This window comes from Phalaenopsis equestris, unplaced genomic scaffold (genome assembly GCF_001263595.1).
Source record: "Phalaenopsis equestris unplaced genomic scaffold, ASM126359v1 Scaffold000240, whole genome shotgun sequence".
In the NCBI taxonomy this organism is placed as follows: Eukaryota; Viridiplantae; Streptophyta; class Magnoliopsida; order Asparagales; family Orchidaceae; genus Phalaenopsis; species Phalaenopsis equestris.
Genome location: NW_018164682.1, coordinates 442,662 through 458,135, shown reverse-complemented (window position 1 = coordinate 458,135; position 15,474 = coordinate 442,662). Strand labels below are relative to the sequence as shown.

The 15,474-nt window shown below is 31.9% G+C and overlaps 1 protein-coding gene across 1 annotated transcript in view; it reads right to left on the bottom strand.

Moving 5' to 3' along the window:
- The window catches only part of LOC110024021 (nudC domain-containing protein 2), a 17,381-nt gene extending 7,892 nt beyond the window's left edge, over nt 1–9,489 (bottom strand). Inside the window, exons 1-3 of the mRNA XM_020723735.1 lie at nt 9,371–9,489; nt 9,135–9,283; nt 8,982–9,030 (exon numbers count right to left, since the gene is read on the bottom strand). Of these exons, the coding sequence (XP_020579394.1) occupies nt 8,982–9,030; nt 9,135–9,283; nt 9,371–9,419 (247 nt within the window). The 5' untranslated portion in view covers nt 9,420–9,489. The remainder of the gene's footprint in view (nt 1–8,981; nt 9,031–9,134; nt 9,284–9,370) is intronic.
- Between the last annotated feature and the right edge of the window lie 5,985 nt (nt 9,490–15,474).

Sequence of the window (15,474 nt, the reverse complement as noted above, 5' to 3'; positions counted from 1 at the left end):
ATTAAAACACAATTTACTCGCGCGCGGCGACGCGACAAAATGGGTGTCCTCCCCGGGCAAAATCGATGTTCCGGACGCGTTGGCGCAGTCCGTTTCGTCATCCGGGGTCGCTCGGACGACGTCGTCGACAATCGGGTCAAAACGCGCCGAAATTTAAATTTTACAAAATTTCGACCCGCGATCGATCGTCCCAAAATGTTTAATTGAACATTCAACAGGCAACAATGCAGGCAATGCGAATTGCGGCGATCAGACATATCGACTCTCCGAATTGCGAAGCTTGTGCGTGGGAGTGCGAATTGTGCAAAAGGCCACCCTAAGGCTCAAAAGGTCCTATATGGATCCCTTTTGGGTTTCCTCATGTTGGTTTCATCCTTCTAAGTGCTAGAAGTTGATACCACACACGCGAAACTCCAGAAGGGGACGGAAGCGGGTCGAACTAAAACGAGGCAGGTCCCACTTCTAAGGTTCTAAGATAGTCGAAGGGAGATTCCTTAGGCTAGATCTTAAACCCTAAGCGGAAGACTAGACCTCACGAAAATTGAGGTCAACACTGTATAATTGGTAAACATCTTTAGCCCATTAGATTTTATAATTTCCAAATGTCTATCGCAATCTTTGATGATAGTCTAAAACAGATAATTCAATTTTCATGTTTTGCTTCACCTATGGAAGTTCAAATATTTCTCATTCAGGGCTGCATATAATTATAATCCATCAAATATCCCAATCATATTTAATTTGCATTATCCCGATCATTTTGCCAGACATTTACTACCAATTGCAGAAGTTGAAAAAAAAACATCATTGTAATTATTTAATATGATTTCAGGTAAATATAGTTGAAATAAGATGCTTATGCATTAGTTGTACACGTTTTCTTCCACATGAACTCTCTTGGATGGAGATCAAAATGCATCATCGTCCTAACCGTTGGGATGCACGAGGTAGATGAATAAAGGAAAATGTTTAGCCAGGAAAATTTTAGCTATGACGGATAGAACCAGTACTAGCAGAAAATTTTCCTTATAACTACACTGTGGACATAAGAATGAGTTGAACCTAAGAAACTATCCTTCAGTTCATACCTCTGATAAAAGATAAAAACTACACATAAAACCATACTCAAAATCTTCAAGTAATAGAAAAAATATGACAAAACCCAGCTCTAACTACCCCCAAGTAATATGAAAAATAATCAAGCAAACATGGTTTTGCACATTTTTAATGTATTTAATATGGATAGTCGTTTCAATTATTGTTAGCTTTGGATTCTCCCCTTATAGCTACATTAGTTCATTCCAGTCATTTATAGCATCATAGCATGACTTTGAAAACCACCTTCTTCAAACTTCCTAGTTGTGCTTAACACAAGAGAAGACTCAAGCTGATCAAAACGTGTTCATAAGATCATTCATAATTTATTTAGTTTCTGGATTTTTCTTCAAGAAATCCTGATTTGAGTACCTGCAAAGTTGTATGTACATTTGGGTTCATACATTTTTTTATCAATTTTTCCCATCCTATTGGAGCTTTGTACTTGAATTAAACTAAAGAAATTATCTTATATCCCATCTTTTTCTTCGCAAAATGATATATTCAAGATCAGATCAAACTATAGCAATGTGGTATAACAAAATGATATATTCAAGTTGAGCATGTAAACTTCAGGCCATTAGAAGGTCGTGTAAATGCAGTGTCAAAAAAATTTATTAGAAAATTCTGATTTATAGTTAAGATTACTGGAGCTTTAACCTTGATTAAACCAGCTTTGAGAACTCAAAATGTCACGCATGCCCGTGAACTTTATTAACTGTTTGTCCATTTTTTCCATCTATTGAGGGCATACCTAATAGGGCTACAAACCTAAAAAATAATCTCCCACAAAAGGAATCTAAAAATTTACGAACACAAACTTTTTGACCATTGATGAGCCAAATAGACCCGCAAGCACTTATTACATGACTTGCACTAGTCAATTTGCAGGTTAACAAAACTCAAGGTAAACCCCATTCAAAAGCATGAGCAGAGGATAAGGTTGCGGCCATGACAATTTATTTTCCTTCCCTTCGTTTAAGAGTAGATTTAGTTTTTGGGTTTTCTTCAGAGGCTGACAAGGTTGTAATATGCCTTAATATGCCTTTATTTTCTTCCCCATTAGGTTGAAAGATTTGTTGTCAGTTCCTCGGTTATATAGGGGTGGTTAAAAAGTTATTGAAAGGGTGATTGCTATTAAGTTGAATATTAATGAGGAAATTATAAATATGATTAGTTGTTTTTTTCCATAAATTGGTTTAGAATCTAGTTTGAAAAATAAATTTTAGTTAAAGATAGAAGAGCTATTAAAGCATATAGTTAAAAAATAATAATACATACTGGGAAGGACTAAAATAGTAGGTAGATTTTAGTAAGAAGAATATGAGAAAATTCATGATAATTAATATTAAAAAACGAAATAAAAGTTATTTGATTTCACAGTAACATGTGATCTCATTATAATGAGTGCATTCTTTTAGAAATCAGAGCAATACTTGGTTTCAAAATTGGAGCTATAATATCACAAATAAACTTCTTTTTTCGTACAAGGAAAGAATAATCCTTTCTCAAAGATTGTAACATGGTTATAAGATGAGGTTTGACTGATAAGAGTAGCAATTAAAAAAGGAATAAAATAGAACGGAGGGGAAGCAAAAGCTAGACTTCTTGCAAAGAAGGAAGTATGCAGAGCAAAAGCTATACGAAACTAGAAAATGAAGTATATAGAATTATTGATCTTAAAAAGGCATGAAATCATAGTGGGAATTAAGGAAAAATGTTTTGTCAAAGGTTTATTAAAATTATTAAAGATATGATGGAGTGTTGAGTGGTATTAAAAGTAATTAAGAAATGGCCAATGAGTTTTCAAGTATGGCAAGACTCTATCAAGAGTCAACACCGAGTTCTTATTTTCATGTATAGTCATGGAGATACCTATCAATGATATTCAGAGTGATGTGTATTCTCATATGCGTTTGATAGAAGACATATTTATAATCAATGAAACACCTACTAAAATAAGTAGAATGCTAGAATAATGAAAGAAATTGATCAAAAGATAAACCATTATAACCAATGGTACACAGATCAAAGATTTTATTTACATCTTTAGTGGTTATATCATTAAATGTTAGTAGTTAAAATTATTAAAAGATGAAGTGATAACTAAGTGTGATAGGCTTCATTGGATTGAATTATTATACAACAGAATAAGAACGTAGACAAAGGTATAACATTTAAATTTATGAATAAATGGTTAATTTAATAAGTGATTAATGATTGGTAAACGAAAAGAGAATATCATAACAAATTAAAGGTTATATTTTTAAAATTCATAATTAGATTTAACAGTTCAGTGTTGTGTAGTAAAAAAAATTGGTATCCATTCAACATGGTAGAAATAAGATAAGGAATTATTATGCTAAAAAGGTGGCTTGAGTAGTATCAGTTCAAGATATGGTTAAAATGTGCATATTATATTACTAGATAAAATTGGTGTCAAAGAATTATGAAAAAACGGGGAGAGATCTAGGATAACGTGGAAATAAGTTGTTACAATGATTTGCTAAGAATAGGTTTACATGCTCTTGTAATAATTAACATGAACAAATTGAAAATGAGAGCTCACGAAGCAAATCTCAAACTGATGTGTACTCGCAAGCGCGTGTGATATATATATATATATATATATATATATGTAATTTCTCCCTAATATGACATCGAGAGTAATTCATGTACAAGCACATAACCACATTCAGACCCAAATACTAGGTTAATATGGTGCATATGTAAAAATAAAGTAGGTTATGTGTGTTGGATATGTTCACAAAAAAGATTTGCAAATTAAAACATCATGTTAAGTACTCTCTTAGCAGTTTCTATTCCATAAGTTTCAATTTTTTGCTAGAAAATACTAATGCACAAACATATGGGCATATGCAACAAAACAAATGTGCTTTTGCTGGTACAACTTTAAACATGTGAATATACTGGCATGTAATCATAATATTTTCCATTTGTTGGTGCACAACCTTAACCTATATTTTAATAATAATATGCTGCCAGTAAAATTTTCCTAATGCTACTTGATGTTAAATTTTCCTAAAAACTATAAACACCTGGCTTTTGGGGCAATCAAAAGACATGCTTGCACCTAAGGCTCTAAGTAAATCTATGACTTGAATGAACAGCTTAATAATTGGCCTTAGTTAATGCAAATTCAAGTTTTTTAACATAGTAATCAAACAAGTTTAGATATTTTTTAAAAACTCGAAGCTTAAATGAATCAGGTTTTATCCTAGTCCAACTCATTTATATATGTTTAGGAACAAGCTTTAATTCAAGAAGGTTGTTAAGTCTTGACATTAGGTTTGGTTATAGCTCGTATATGGCTCAGTCAAAGCTTGAGCAATGTAATTTATTTTGCTACTTCTTTAGTACTATATGCTCATTTATTAGACTTAGGAGGAAATTTAGTCATTGCAATTTTCTGAAGTACTTATTAGAAGCATCAAGCATCATAGGATTTCCCATATTCACCATTTCATCTTACCTTTTCTCTATCGTTAGACTTGACACTCAATGAGTTCCCAAGCTATTCAATGCCAGTGAGAATTACCAAAGGAAGAAATGAAAAACCTGAATCCATCGTGCTCAAACTCTATGAAGAGTTTAGTTCCTTAATACTTTGTTCTTACCTCGGATCTAAGACACGTCTTTCTTTGACTTCTATAATATAACATTATAGCATAATTATTCGTCTTCTCCAATTCACAATTAAAGTAACTTCTCATTTCTCTCCCATTAGCTCCAGCATACTACAACAACAACAAGTGTTTATCCCACTAAGTGGGGTCGGCTACATGAATCCTTGTTCTTCATTGTGTCCTATTGAGTGCCATATTTTCATTTAATTATAATATATTAAGATCATCTTTTATACAATATGCACAAGTCTTTTTAGGTCTACTTGCTTTTCTAAACATAAGTCAAATTTAAAACATCAACTCTCTTAACCAGAAAATCAGGTGGTCCATGTTTAATATTACCAAACCATCTAACACACCTCTCTCTTATCTTGTCTGCCATTGGAGCTACACCAACCCTTTCACGGATAGATTCATTTCGCATTTTCTCTCAAGTGTCAAGCCACTCATCCGCCTAAGCATTCTCATCTCACCAACACTTGAACATTCTTTTATGCTTCTCTTTTAAAGGCCAACATTTTGCGTCATAAAGCATTGCAGGTCTCACCACCATCTTATTAAATTTTCCTTAAAGTCTAGGTGGTACTTTTCTATCACACAATAGGCTCGATGCATTCCTCCACTTCAACCAACCAACTTGAATTCTACTAATAACATCCATATATATGTCACCATCACTTTGAACAATAGACCCAAGATATCTAACACGCTCAACTTTTAATGATTTGATCACTCAAATTTATAACTCTGTCACTAGAGCTCCTGCATACTACCAAACATTTTTTGTCAAGCAAAAAATTCTACTTAAATTAGGATTTTAAGGATATCCTAAAAATTACAACAAATAATTTTCCTCCCATCGTACAAATCCAAATTGTTTATGCATAAATTTGGTCAATCAGACATAATATAACTATTGATCAATAAATTTATCTTAATTAGCAACCAATTTTTTGATCTAATGTTAGTCACACTGTAACACATTGGTTAATCCAGCATGCGATTTATCATTCTACGTGCTTGATAACTTTCAAGGAATATGCATTTTGAATCCATATAATCTATCATTTTTTGTGAGTTGTAACTACTTAATTTTCAAATTTTGTTTATGAACACAATACTTGTTTGGAATGTTCATGCTTATTTAAAGCTTGCTTGTTCAACAAGCATTAAATTCATAATTTTTATTTCTTTGTTTCAATGAACAAGGTTCATGCGTCTTTGTTGTATGACTTAAAAATAAAACTAGCTAATGACTTGCTCATCTTATTTAGCTAATATTAAGTAGTTGGATTCTAACTCTTAATATTATTGAATTACTTGTATGGTCAGACTTTTAAAAACGCTAACATTTGGTTTATGGTCACTTCTAATGCTTGATTAATGAAAAAAATGAGAGTATCTACTATTTGTTTGCTCAATAATTATCTAAAGCATGTCAATGAGTTTGTTTATATGTATTATCGTGCACTTGTTTAGATACCCATTCAATTAATTTAGATGAGTCAAGCTCGGTTATACATAATTTTAAGCAGGCCATGTATACATAAATATGTGAAAGTTTTATTTAGCTTGAATGACTTATAAGATGGCCAAGTCGAGTCTGATCCAAAAGGTGCTTGACTTAGTTTTCTTCAGTTCAATTAAAACCCTGGTTCAACCAAAAAATCTCTTATCATTGGCTTGCATGCACAACTCCCTTCTTCAACAATGTAGGACTCATGAAGACATAATTTTGAAAGGCCACCAAGTAGTGGAGAGGAATGTTTTTGAAAGGAGAACTACAGGTTAAAGGTCTAACAGAATAATGATTTTAGATTAACAATAAACAATCATGTCAAAAAATATTAAGCGGCTGTTTGATAGGTATCAAAAAGAGTGCAATGCATTGTTTTTGTAGAAGTTTTGAAAATTGTGGCACTTGATTGGAAGATAAACAAATGCAATGTAAAATTATAATGCATTTATAATTTATTATCTAGTTCACTTTCAATATTTGAAATTCACTATATTTGGATAAATTTCAAATATACTGGTTTGTGTAAGTGTTGATCGCCGTCGTTGCTCACTAATCACGGAACCTTCAGTCGCCGCCCTCTTTGGCCACCGCAACAGCAGCAATTAACGAACATAGTTTACATTACTTTCATTTTTCTTCAAACTAAACAAAAAAATATAAAGCTATGAAATTCTTTTGCACTGACCAAACAACTATAAAAGTATTACACATACAATACATTACTTTTATATTGAATTCATTTTTCAGCTAATCAAACAACTCTTAAAAATTTGATGGAGCCCTCGAAGAAAACAACACTTAAATATAATACCTTCTATAAAAAAATAATAAAGTGGTATGGTAAAGGTGTGATAAAGAAAATACTACTGTACAACCAAAAGCACATAGCACTTATGTTCAACAACAACAACAACAACAACAACATAACATTTATGTTCATTTAACAAACTATGATATTTGCGAGCAAAACCAAAATGATAAGAGCATAATTAGGCATTCTCCATGGAACAAGTTCATTTTCAAAGATGATAATGCCCAGATAACATAGGTTAACGGCACAATGCATATATAATATAAACACTACTTACACAAGAAATTAGTTTTAGAATGAAGAAGTCAATATCCATGGCAATCATTTAGCTAGAATTTGAAGAGAAAAAAAGAAAAAAAAAGGAATTAAAAAGATAGCAAACACTTTTTCTTGGTTGGGAGTTTTAAATAAAAAAATAGAGAACTTCTTTCCTTTATTTGAAGGATTTTTTTTCTCTTTCAAAATGAATAAAAAAAGAGAGAAAAAAATTATCTTAAGTTTTTTATAATACTCTGTGATGCACAGACACACCTAATTAAAAAGTGGTGCAGTGTCGGGCACGTATCGGACACGAACACAACTCCGACACATATTAAACACGACATAGAAGTGTCGGAATTAAATAATATTAAAAAAGGTACACGCGCGACCTAAATTTCGACACGACCTAAATTAATAAATACAATTTTTTTTGAAAATTTATTTTTAAAATTAAAATAAAAAATGTAAAATTTAGGAAAATTTGCATACACACTGCTTAATTCTTATGAATTTGCATATCTACCACCATAATTTTAATTTTTACATATATGCCACCTTAGATATGTATAAAAAATAAGAAGAGTATTTCATTTGATTTGATTTATATATTTAGACGTGATATGAAAGATTTGGGTGGCATAAATGTAAAAATCAAATTTTAGGTGTATATATGTAAATACATAATAATTCGACGACATGTATGGGACCCCAATATTTATTAAATAAAAGTTAAAATCTTAAAACATAAACCTATTAACTTAATAATCCATCCCGCCCACTCTCCAGACGTCATTTTGCCTTCGATTCAATTCAGCTTGGTTGCCCTAGAGCCCTCCTACGCTCCATCTCATGATCTCAGTCTCACCCTTGAGAGCAAGAGCTAAGGTTTTGGCGCTTCAACGATACTGAAATTTTGGAGATTGCAGACCTTTTTCTTGATAAACCAGAGTTGGAAACCATAATATTTAAGGATGATGATAGTAGATATGAAGTAGAAGTACATGCCAAAGAAGTCAGTCATCCTTTTATTTTAGTGAGTTTTGTTGATTACGAGGAGTTAAATTTTGATATAATAAAAGATAATATATGTCATTACACTTACATTTTGTATGTCAAACTAAAGAATTATCTATGAGCATCTTAGTTTTCGAAAGTTAATGTTATTAATTTATCTTTTATTTATTTAACTTATACATATAATTTTAATAATTTTATTATAACTGCGTGTTTGACACATATACGTGTTCTATATTTTCAATAATAGACATTTCTAGTGTCTGTGTCCTTGGGCTCCTATGTCCATGTCCGTGTAACATAGATAATACCAAATAACACCTACTTTAATAAAAAAAATCTAACAATGCAATTATTTAGTTGAGCATATATATATATATATGTGTGCCCGCGCGCGCGTGTCAAATTACTTATAATTTTTTTGATTCTTAAGCTATCAAATAAAGAAAAAAAAGCTCTTCTAACCCCTATTTCTTAAAAGCACTTCCTTAATTCAAAAGCAGTAAAAGCATTTTGTAGCAGGTTAACAACAATCAAAATGTTTTGATCAAAACCTAAGAAAAAGTTATTCATAAATAAAGATTAAAGAAATAATCAAACTTTAAACAGAAACAGACTTTACGAAATGTGTTACCTAGCGTCCAAAAGGAAGAATCAGTCTTGACTGGTGCGGCAAGATCGTGCTAAAAACATTAAGAGGAATAAAGAAACGTCTCACTGATCAGAAATGAAATGAAATCAAACAAACGTATTTCAGCAAGTTAAATTTTCAGTAGTAGATACAAACATTCAGGTAAGGCGGATTGCCGCGGATGCTGACTTCAATGTGCTGGGAAACAATCTTGCAGTAGAAGAGCTTCTTCGGAACATCTGGTGGGAGATCAATGTATATGTTCACTTCATCCAGGTTCTGATCCCATTCAAAAACCTTCTTCCCTATAATTCAACATCGCGACAGAATTAAAGGGGAAGAGAGTAAGAAAGCGGACAAAAGTTTTAGAATAGGGATCAAAAGCAAGCAACCTCCATGGACAAAGCTGTGGCGTCTTTCTGGTGCTAATTTCTCAGCCATCACGTCGCCGGAGAACACTCCGATAGCTAGGGTTACGGAGAGATTTTATGCCAATTACGAAGGAATTTAAAAAAAAAAATCGGTTATTATATATTATTCAGCTACTATTGTGTTCTGAAAATATTCTGAGGTTATAATAATCTAATAACACACCAATAATATTTAAATAATACACAATAACACCTGAATAACATAGGGAGAAATATTCCTTTGTGTTACCGTGCAGATTTTTTTTTTCTGTCACTGTCGAGTGACGTGATTTCATTGAACTTTGAATGATTCTTTACGTTAAGAGTCCTGACAGAATAATTTTTTCAGCCGCATAGGCTCTCCGGTGCGATGGAGTAAGGATTAAAAATGAAAATAACATTTCTTATTTATAAAGCAACTAATTTTAATGTATTTACATATACAATATCTAAATTTCGGTTTTTATATACATATTATCTTACTCATATGAAAATATGTATTTCACTTTTAAGAATTATTATAATGATATTTTTTAACTGAGAAGAAAATTTTGAGCTCTATAAATTTTAAAAAGTAAAGTTTAGGTATTAAACATAAATATATAGTATCAAATAATTGAAAGGTATATTCAAATTTTTTATTTTACACCAATAGTAACTTTATTCTTCTAGTTTGCAGGGTTTTATGTGCTCTTCAAGTTCTGGTTTCCTCCTTTATTTTCTCAGCTTATTATCTTTCATGCCTTTTCTCCTTCATCTCCTCCCTTTTGTGCTTTTTTGCTTCTTTATCTTCATATAACTTTGCTTATCAGTGATATTGATCTCTCTGAAGTCTCTCCCTATATTGATTCAGACACTTAGGGCTAGTTTGGGGCAGCTTATAAGTGCGGGTGACGTTTTCAAAAAGCCGTCGTACCGTTTGGTTCACGCGTTTCGCCATTTATCTGAAACCGCGTTTGATTTTTTACACTAAACGCAGGTCGCGGGTTGAACCTCGCAGCCCTCCAGCGGGCCACATTTCAGGATAAACATCTTAACTTGAAACACACAAGCTACCCCAAACACACCCTTAACCTAGTTAACTTCGCTGCACTCCACTTTTTTTTTTATTTTGCTTCACTTCTTGAGACATCTCCGCTTCAATCTCTCACACAATATTGTGAAAATTAATGTGAAATGACATCAACTCCTTGCCTTACAATAGTCCCTTCAACTACGAAGAGTTGTGTTCTTGAAATAACAAGAACAGGGAATTTTCTCTATCTTATATGTCGATGGATGGATATGAAGTTTCTTTCTCTGAAGAAGATCTAAGCAAGGGTTCAAAAGAAGTGGAAATTATATCTCTTAGATATATCATCAATAGGAGACTAAAATAGGGGTGAGCATTCAGTTGGTTCGGATGGTTCAATTTTCAAACTGGGCAAGCCAACTTCCACCGAAATCCGAAATCTGTAGTATCAAACTAAACAAAATTTTGATAGTTTAATACTGCTTAAACAGTTCAATTTTACATAAATCGAATATAGTTTGAATGTAAAAGAATATGTTGATAATGAGAAAAATGAAGATTAGTAAGCAATGATTATATATTGTTGATTATTAGAAGATTCACTTCTAAACATTTAAACGAAGATTTACTTATAAAATTCAATTTTTGTTTCATTTGGTTGTATAAGAAATAAAATTGAACCGTAAATCGAAAACCAAACTTCAACATTTTTAAAACCTAATGGATATTTTTTTTTTAAACTGAATCGAATCAACTAAATTGACTGTATTCGATTTGATTTTTCGGTTTAAAACAAATAATGCACACTTCTAGACTAAAATATAGAGTGTAATTAGTGGTTGTGAAATAACTACTGAACTTCTAAGGTAATCTTGATCTTTTAATTTTAATTGTGAACTTTTTCTTACAATGAGGATTATGAATTATGTGGAATGAGGTTTACAATTTCTTTATGGAAGACATTTTTTGTTCCAAAAAAAAAACAAGATATTTTACACCAATTAAGAAAAACCTAGCTACAATTCACATTTGGATCACTTATTAAAATGAAGATGCATGTCAAAGGTAGCTAATAAATTGACATCCCATTGGCCTCTAAATCTTATAAACTTCAAGCAACATCTTAATTTTGTGAGATTTTGTATCCATGTTTTCTTATTCTTGATTGTCCATGAATCAGCCCCTATCTACCTTAATGATATGAAATTTAATTAATAAGTGAAGTATAATTGGAAATCGAGGGTTTGTAAATCCTGAAACTTTTTCAACTATGATGACTTAATATGTTTATGTAAAACCCTTAGCTAAGTATCTTGCCTCAGGAACAATCGAGTAGGATCGAGGCTCCAAGTAGATATATGCACGATGGGTTTTAATTGAAAGGAAAGCATATGATATCTCCATCTCTCATGCCCAAAAATTCTGCCAAGCAATCGACTAATTATATAAGTATATACGTTGATCAAGTAATATACATATTACAAATCCACATTTCAATCCCTCAAGAAAACTTATCAATTTTTATAACAGATGGAAGTTCTAGTTTAATAAATATCAATCTAGTTTAAAGGGTTGTGAAAGCATTCTAAAATTATAATGCCGAAAACATAAAACGACATTAAAGTTGTTGATGTTTTTTAGAGGTGAAATGTTCATACTCATGTGATTCTGATCTTGTGAGTTATTGATATTTTTTCTATAAATATCACACGTTACTGTTGACAACCAAGAAAAGTCCTTCGCCTATGTCTAAATCATAAGAAGCATTGAAAACTAGTATTACAAGTAAGGGGACTTAACCAGGTAAGGTTTCCTAGAAATCCTTTAGTTCCATATCTAGGTTGCACACTCCTACTAACAATATGTCTATTCCACTAGGTGAATATGTGTTAACCTACTTGTTTTTGCAATCAACGGTTAAAAGTCTTATATTAGAAGGGAGTTTAACTTCCTAATTGGTCATACTATAAGTAAATTAAGACTAAAAGCTCAACATATCAATGTATCCAAATTCAAGAATAAAAAATATTTGTTCAAATAACTCAAGGACTCAACAACAAAGAAATCATATATTGAAAATTCATTTGATGATTTGTTTTTTCACTTAAGTACTCAATTCTATTCTTAGTCCAATTCCTCAAGCTAACTAAAATGAGCTGAGCGTAATGCATCCCCTGAAATATCCATATTAAAACTTTTATTACTCTCCACGTTTCAATTGGTTATTACCAAAACCTATTAGTCTAGGTCTCATCAACAAGGATGTTACTGAGGAACACCAAAGTGAATATGAAGGAGGAAGTTGTAAGTAGTGCAAATCCATAAAACTTAGGAGTGGGAAGGAGTTAGAAGGGGTGGCCAGATAGAAAATTGGATCAATAGAACCCAAGTCTAAAAATTTTAGTGACAAACCTTCACCAGACTTTATAAAAGAAGCCTCACTTCTTAGGAAAGAATACGACAGACCATCACCACCTTCTCCTCGTAGATTATAAAATAAAAATTGGACCCACAAGTTTTTGGCTCTTAGAAGTATTCAAAAAGCTTAACATTAATGTACCATTTATTAAAGCTTTTAAACAAATGCTTAGCTACATTAAATTCCTAAAAGATTTTTTAAATAAAAAATTTAAACTAGGAGAATTAAATTTTGTAGCCCAAAATAAAGAGTATAGCGTCATTATCCAAAGAAAATTACCCCAAAAATTGTAGGATCAGGGCAGCTTTAATATTCTTAATAGTATAAGATATAGATTTTATGGAAATGTTTTATGTGACTTAAGAGATATCATCAATCTCATGCCCTTATCAATTTTAAAAAAAAATATAAGATTAGGAAATTTTAACAAATAACTACTAATTTTTAATTAACTAATTGATCTTTAACCTCTTTTGAAGGAATAATTAAAGATATTATAGTTAAGGTTGGTAAATTCATCTTCCCAACTAATTTTATTATTTTGGATATGGAAGAAGATGTTAAAATTTGAATAGTTTTTGAAAGTTCATTTCAAACAATGGAGTTAAGTATAAGAGAACAGGTTCAAGAAATCACTTTTAGAATTTATAATCTAATTAAACCATCAATATATCATACGGAAGATTGTTACCAAAGTGACATTGACAAATTACAAAAAAAATACTGAATAAGGGTTTAAAGTCAAATACATATAACCAAAAAGATTGAAATTTGATGATTTAGGAAATTCTTCAGGGCAACGTGATCATGGAGAAAAATCTTAAGCGTGATATGATTGTGTCAGCCTGAGAATATTAAATAATGATCTTTTTTGGAGTCAAGCTAAGTGTTATCTTAGTGTATTTACATGTGGGTATGCATAGTTTGCTTTAGTTTTACGTGTGTACTTTGGGTGGATGCTAAAAATATAGGTATATGCTATTTATGTATTGAGCACCACCACACCCAATGCCATCACTTCCCTACAAGTAGCACTGCTACACTAGATGGTGGGCTTATATTAGTGAGGTTATGAGAGATAGAGCTACTTGGATTACTTTTTTTAGAAAGAAAAATCTCTAAATGGTGGGAGTGTTATGTATTATTATATATAAAATATCATCAAAGGAGGAGTAACATAGGACTTAGCCACCTGTCAGTGATCTCTGCTTTATTTGCTCAGGTGGGGATTAAGAGTGTGAGTTGGGAGGAACAACTCCCTCATAGCAAGGCTATTACTATGAATGCTACAACATCATATGGTAATACTACATTTGAGAGAGATGAGAGTTCCTTGGGATCCATCCCTTCACGAGCCGAATCTTCTGCCTCCTTTTCATTATTATTTGAATGCCTAGAAGAGGTTGCTATTATTCAGTGGTAACAATAGAATATGGTTTAGAGATGTTATTTCTATGTTGATCCGCACTAGTGCTAGTAGGAGTAACAAACATATTTTAACTCAACTTTAGTAGACATGTTCCAGAACTGGCTTGTGAATGTCAGACCTAGCTCTCTAAAGTTTTATACTGCACCACCCTTACAGTGATATGAGGAGTCCTTGCAGCCTAGGGAGTAGAGCAAAAATGATGATGATGATGAGGGTGATAATGTCTAACTTTCTTGTAATTCTAACAATTGATTTTATAACTATTTAATTGATTCATGAATGTTCAATGTGGTTGTCTGCATTGTGGTGGATCACACATAGAAGTTTTGAAAATTCTCATCACTATTGATCACATACAGACTCTGGGTATGCAAGAGTTTATAGTTCCCATTTAGTAATAGGGTTGGGGTATATCTAGAAAGTTTGTATGTGCAACTATTGTTATGAATTGTTTGCTAGTTGTCATATTTTTGTAATGTTTTATGTATTTATTGAGCTTAAGAATTGTGCTAGCATTTTTAGTGCGTTCTTCTTCTAAGATGCCAACTCCAATAATGAGGAGCTTAATTTATAAGTTAAACTAATGCTTTTATGCATGTGATACTTTGATCTCCTCCAACTGGACTTGATTCATTTTGTGTTGCATGAAATAGCCCGTGTTAACCTCTATTTTATAATTTGTGTCTTATTTTTTATTTTCTCATGTACTTTTAGAGTCCTATAAGAGTTTGTATTGAAAATAAGATATACACACGAGTTTCTGAGGTATTTTTGACATTTGAAACTATGTGCGAGGATCGTAATTGACAGCAACTTTTTTATATTCCTAAAAATACAAGAATTTGACACCACTACTAGAAGATTTAAATTCCCGGCAACGGCGCCAAAAACTTGATGCAACTTTTAATATGCAAGAATTTATGAACCCAGATTTATATATTTATAATGATTTTGTAAAGTCACAATTTCAAACGCAAGTATACGTATCGCTCAAGTAATACATGGCTTTGGTGGAGTCCCGTTTATCGATCCCACAGGGAAGCGAGGTAAGAGGTCCTTAGTTAAGTTATAATCTACTACTATTAGTCCTTAGTTTGGAAGTGCGATTTAAGAGGTTTTACTAACATATTCTCCTAAATGTAAGTCTTAAGTTTAACACAACTAATAACTACTCCTAAATGCAAATATTAAATGTAAAGATAGTAACTATAACTAAATGCAAATAT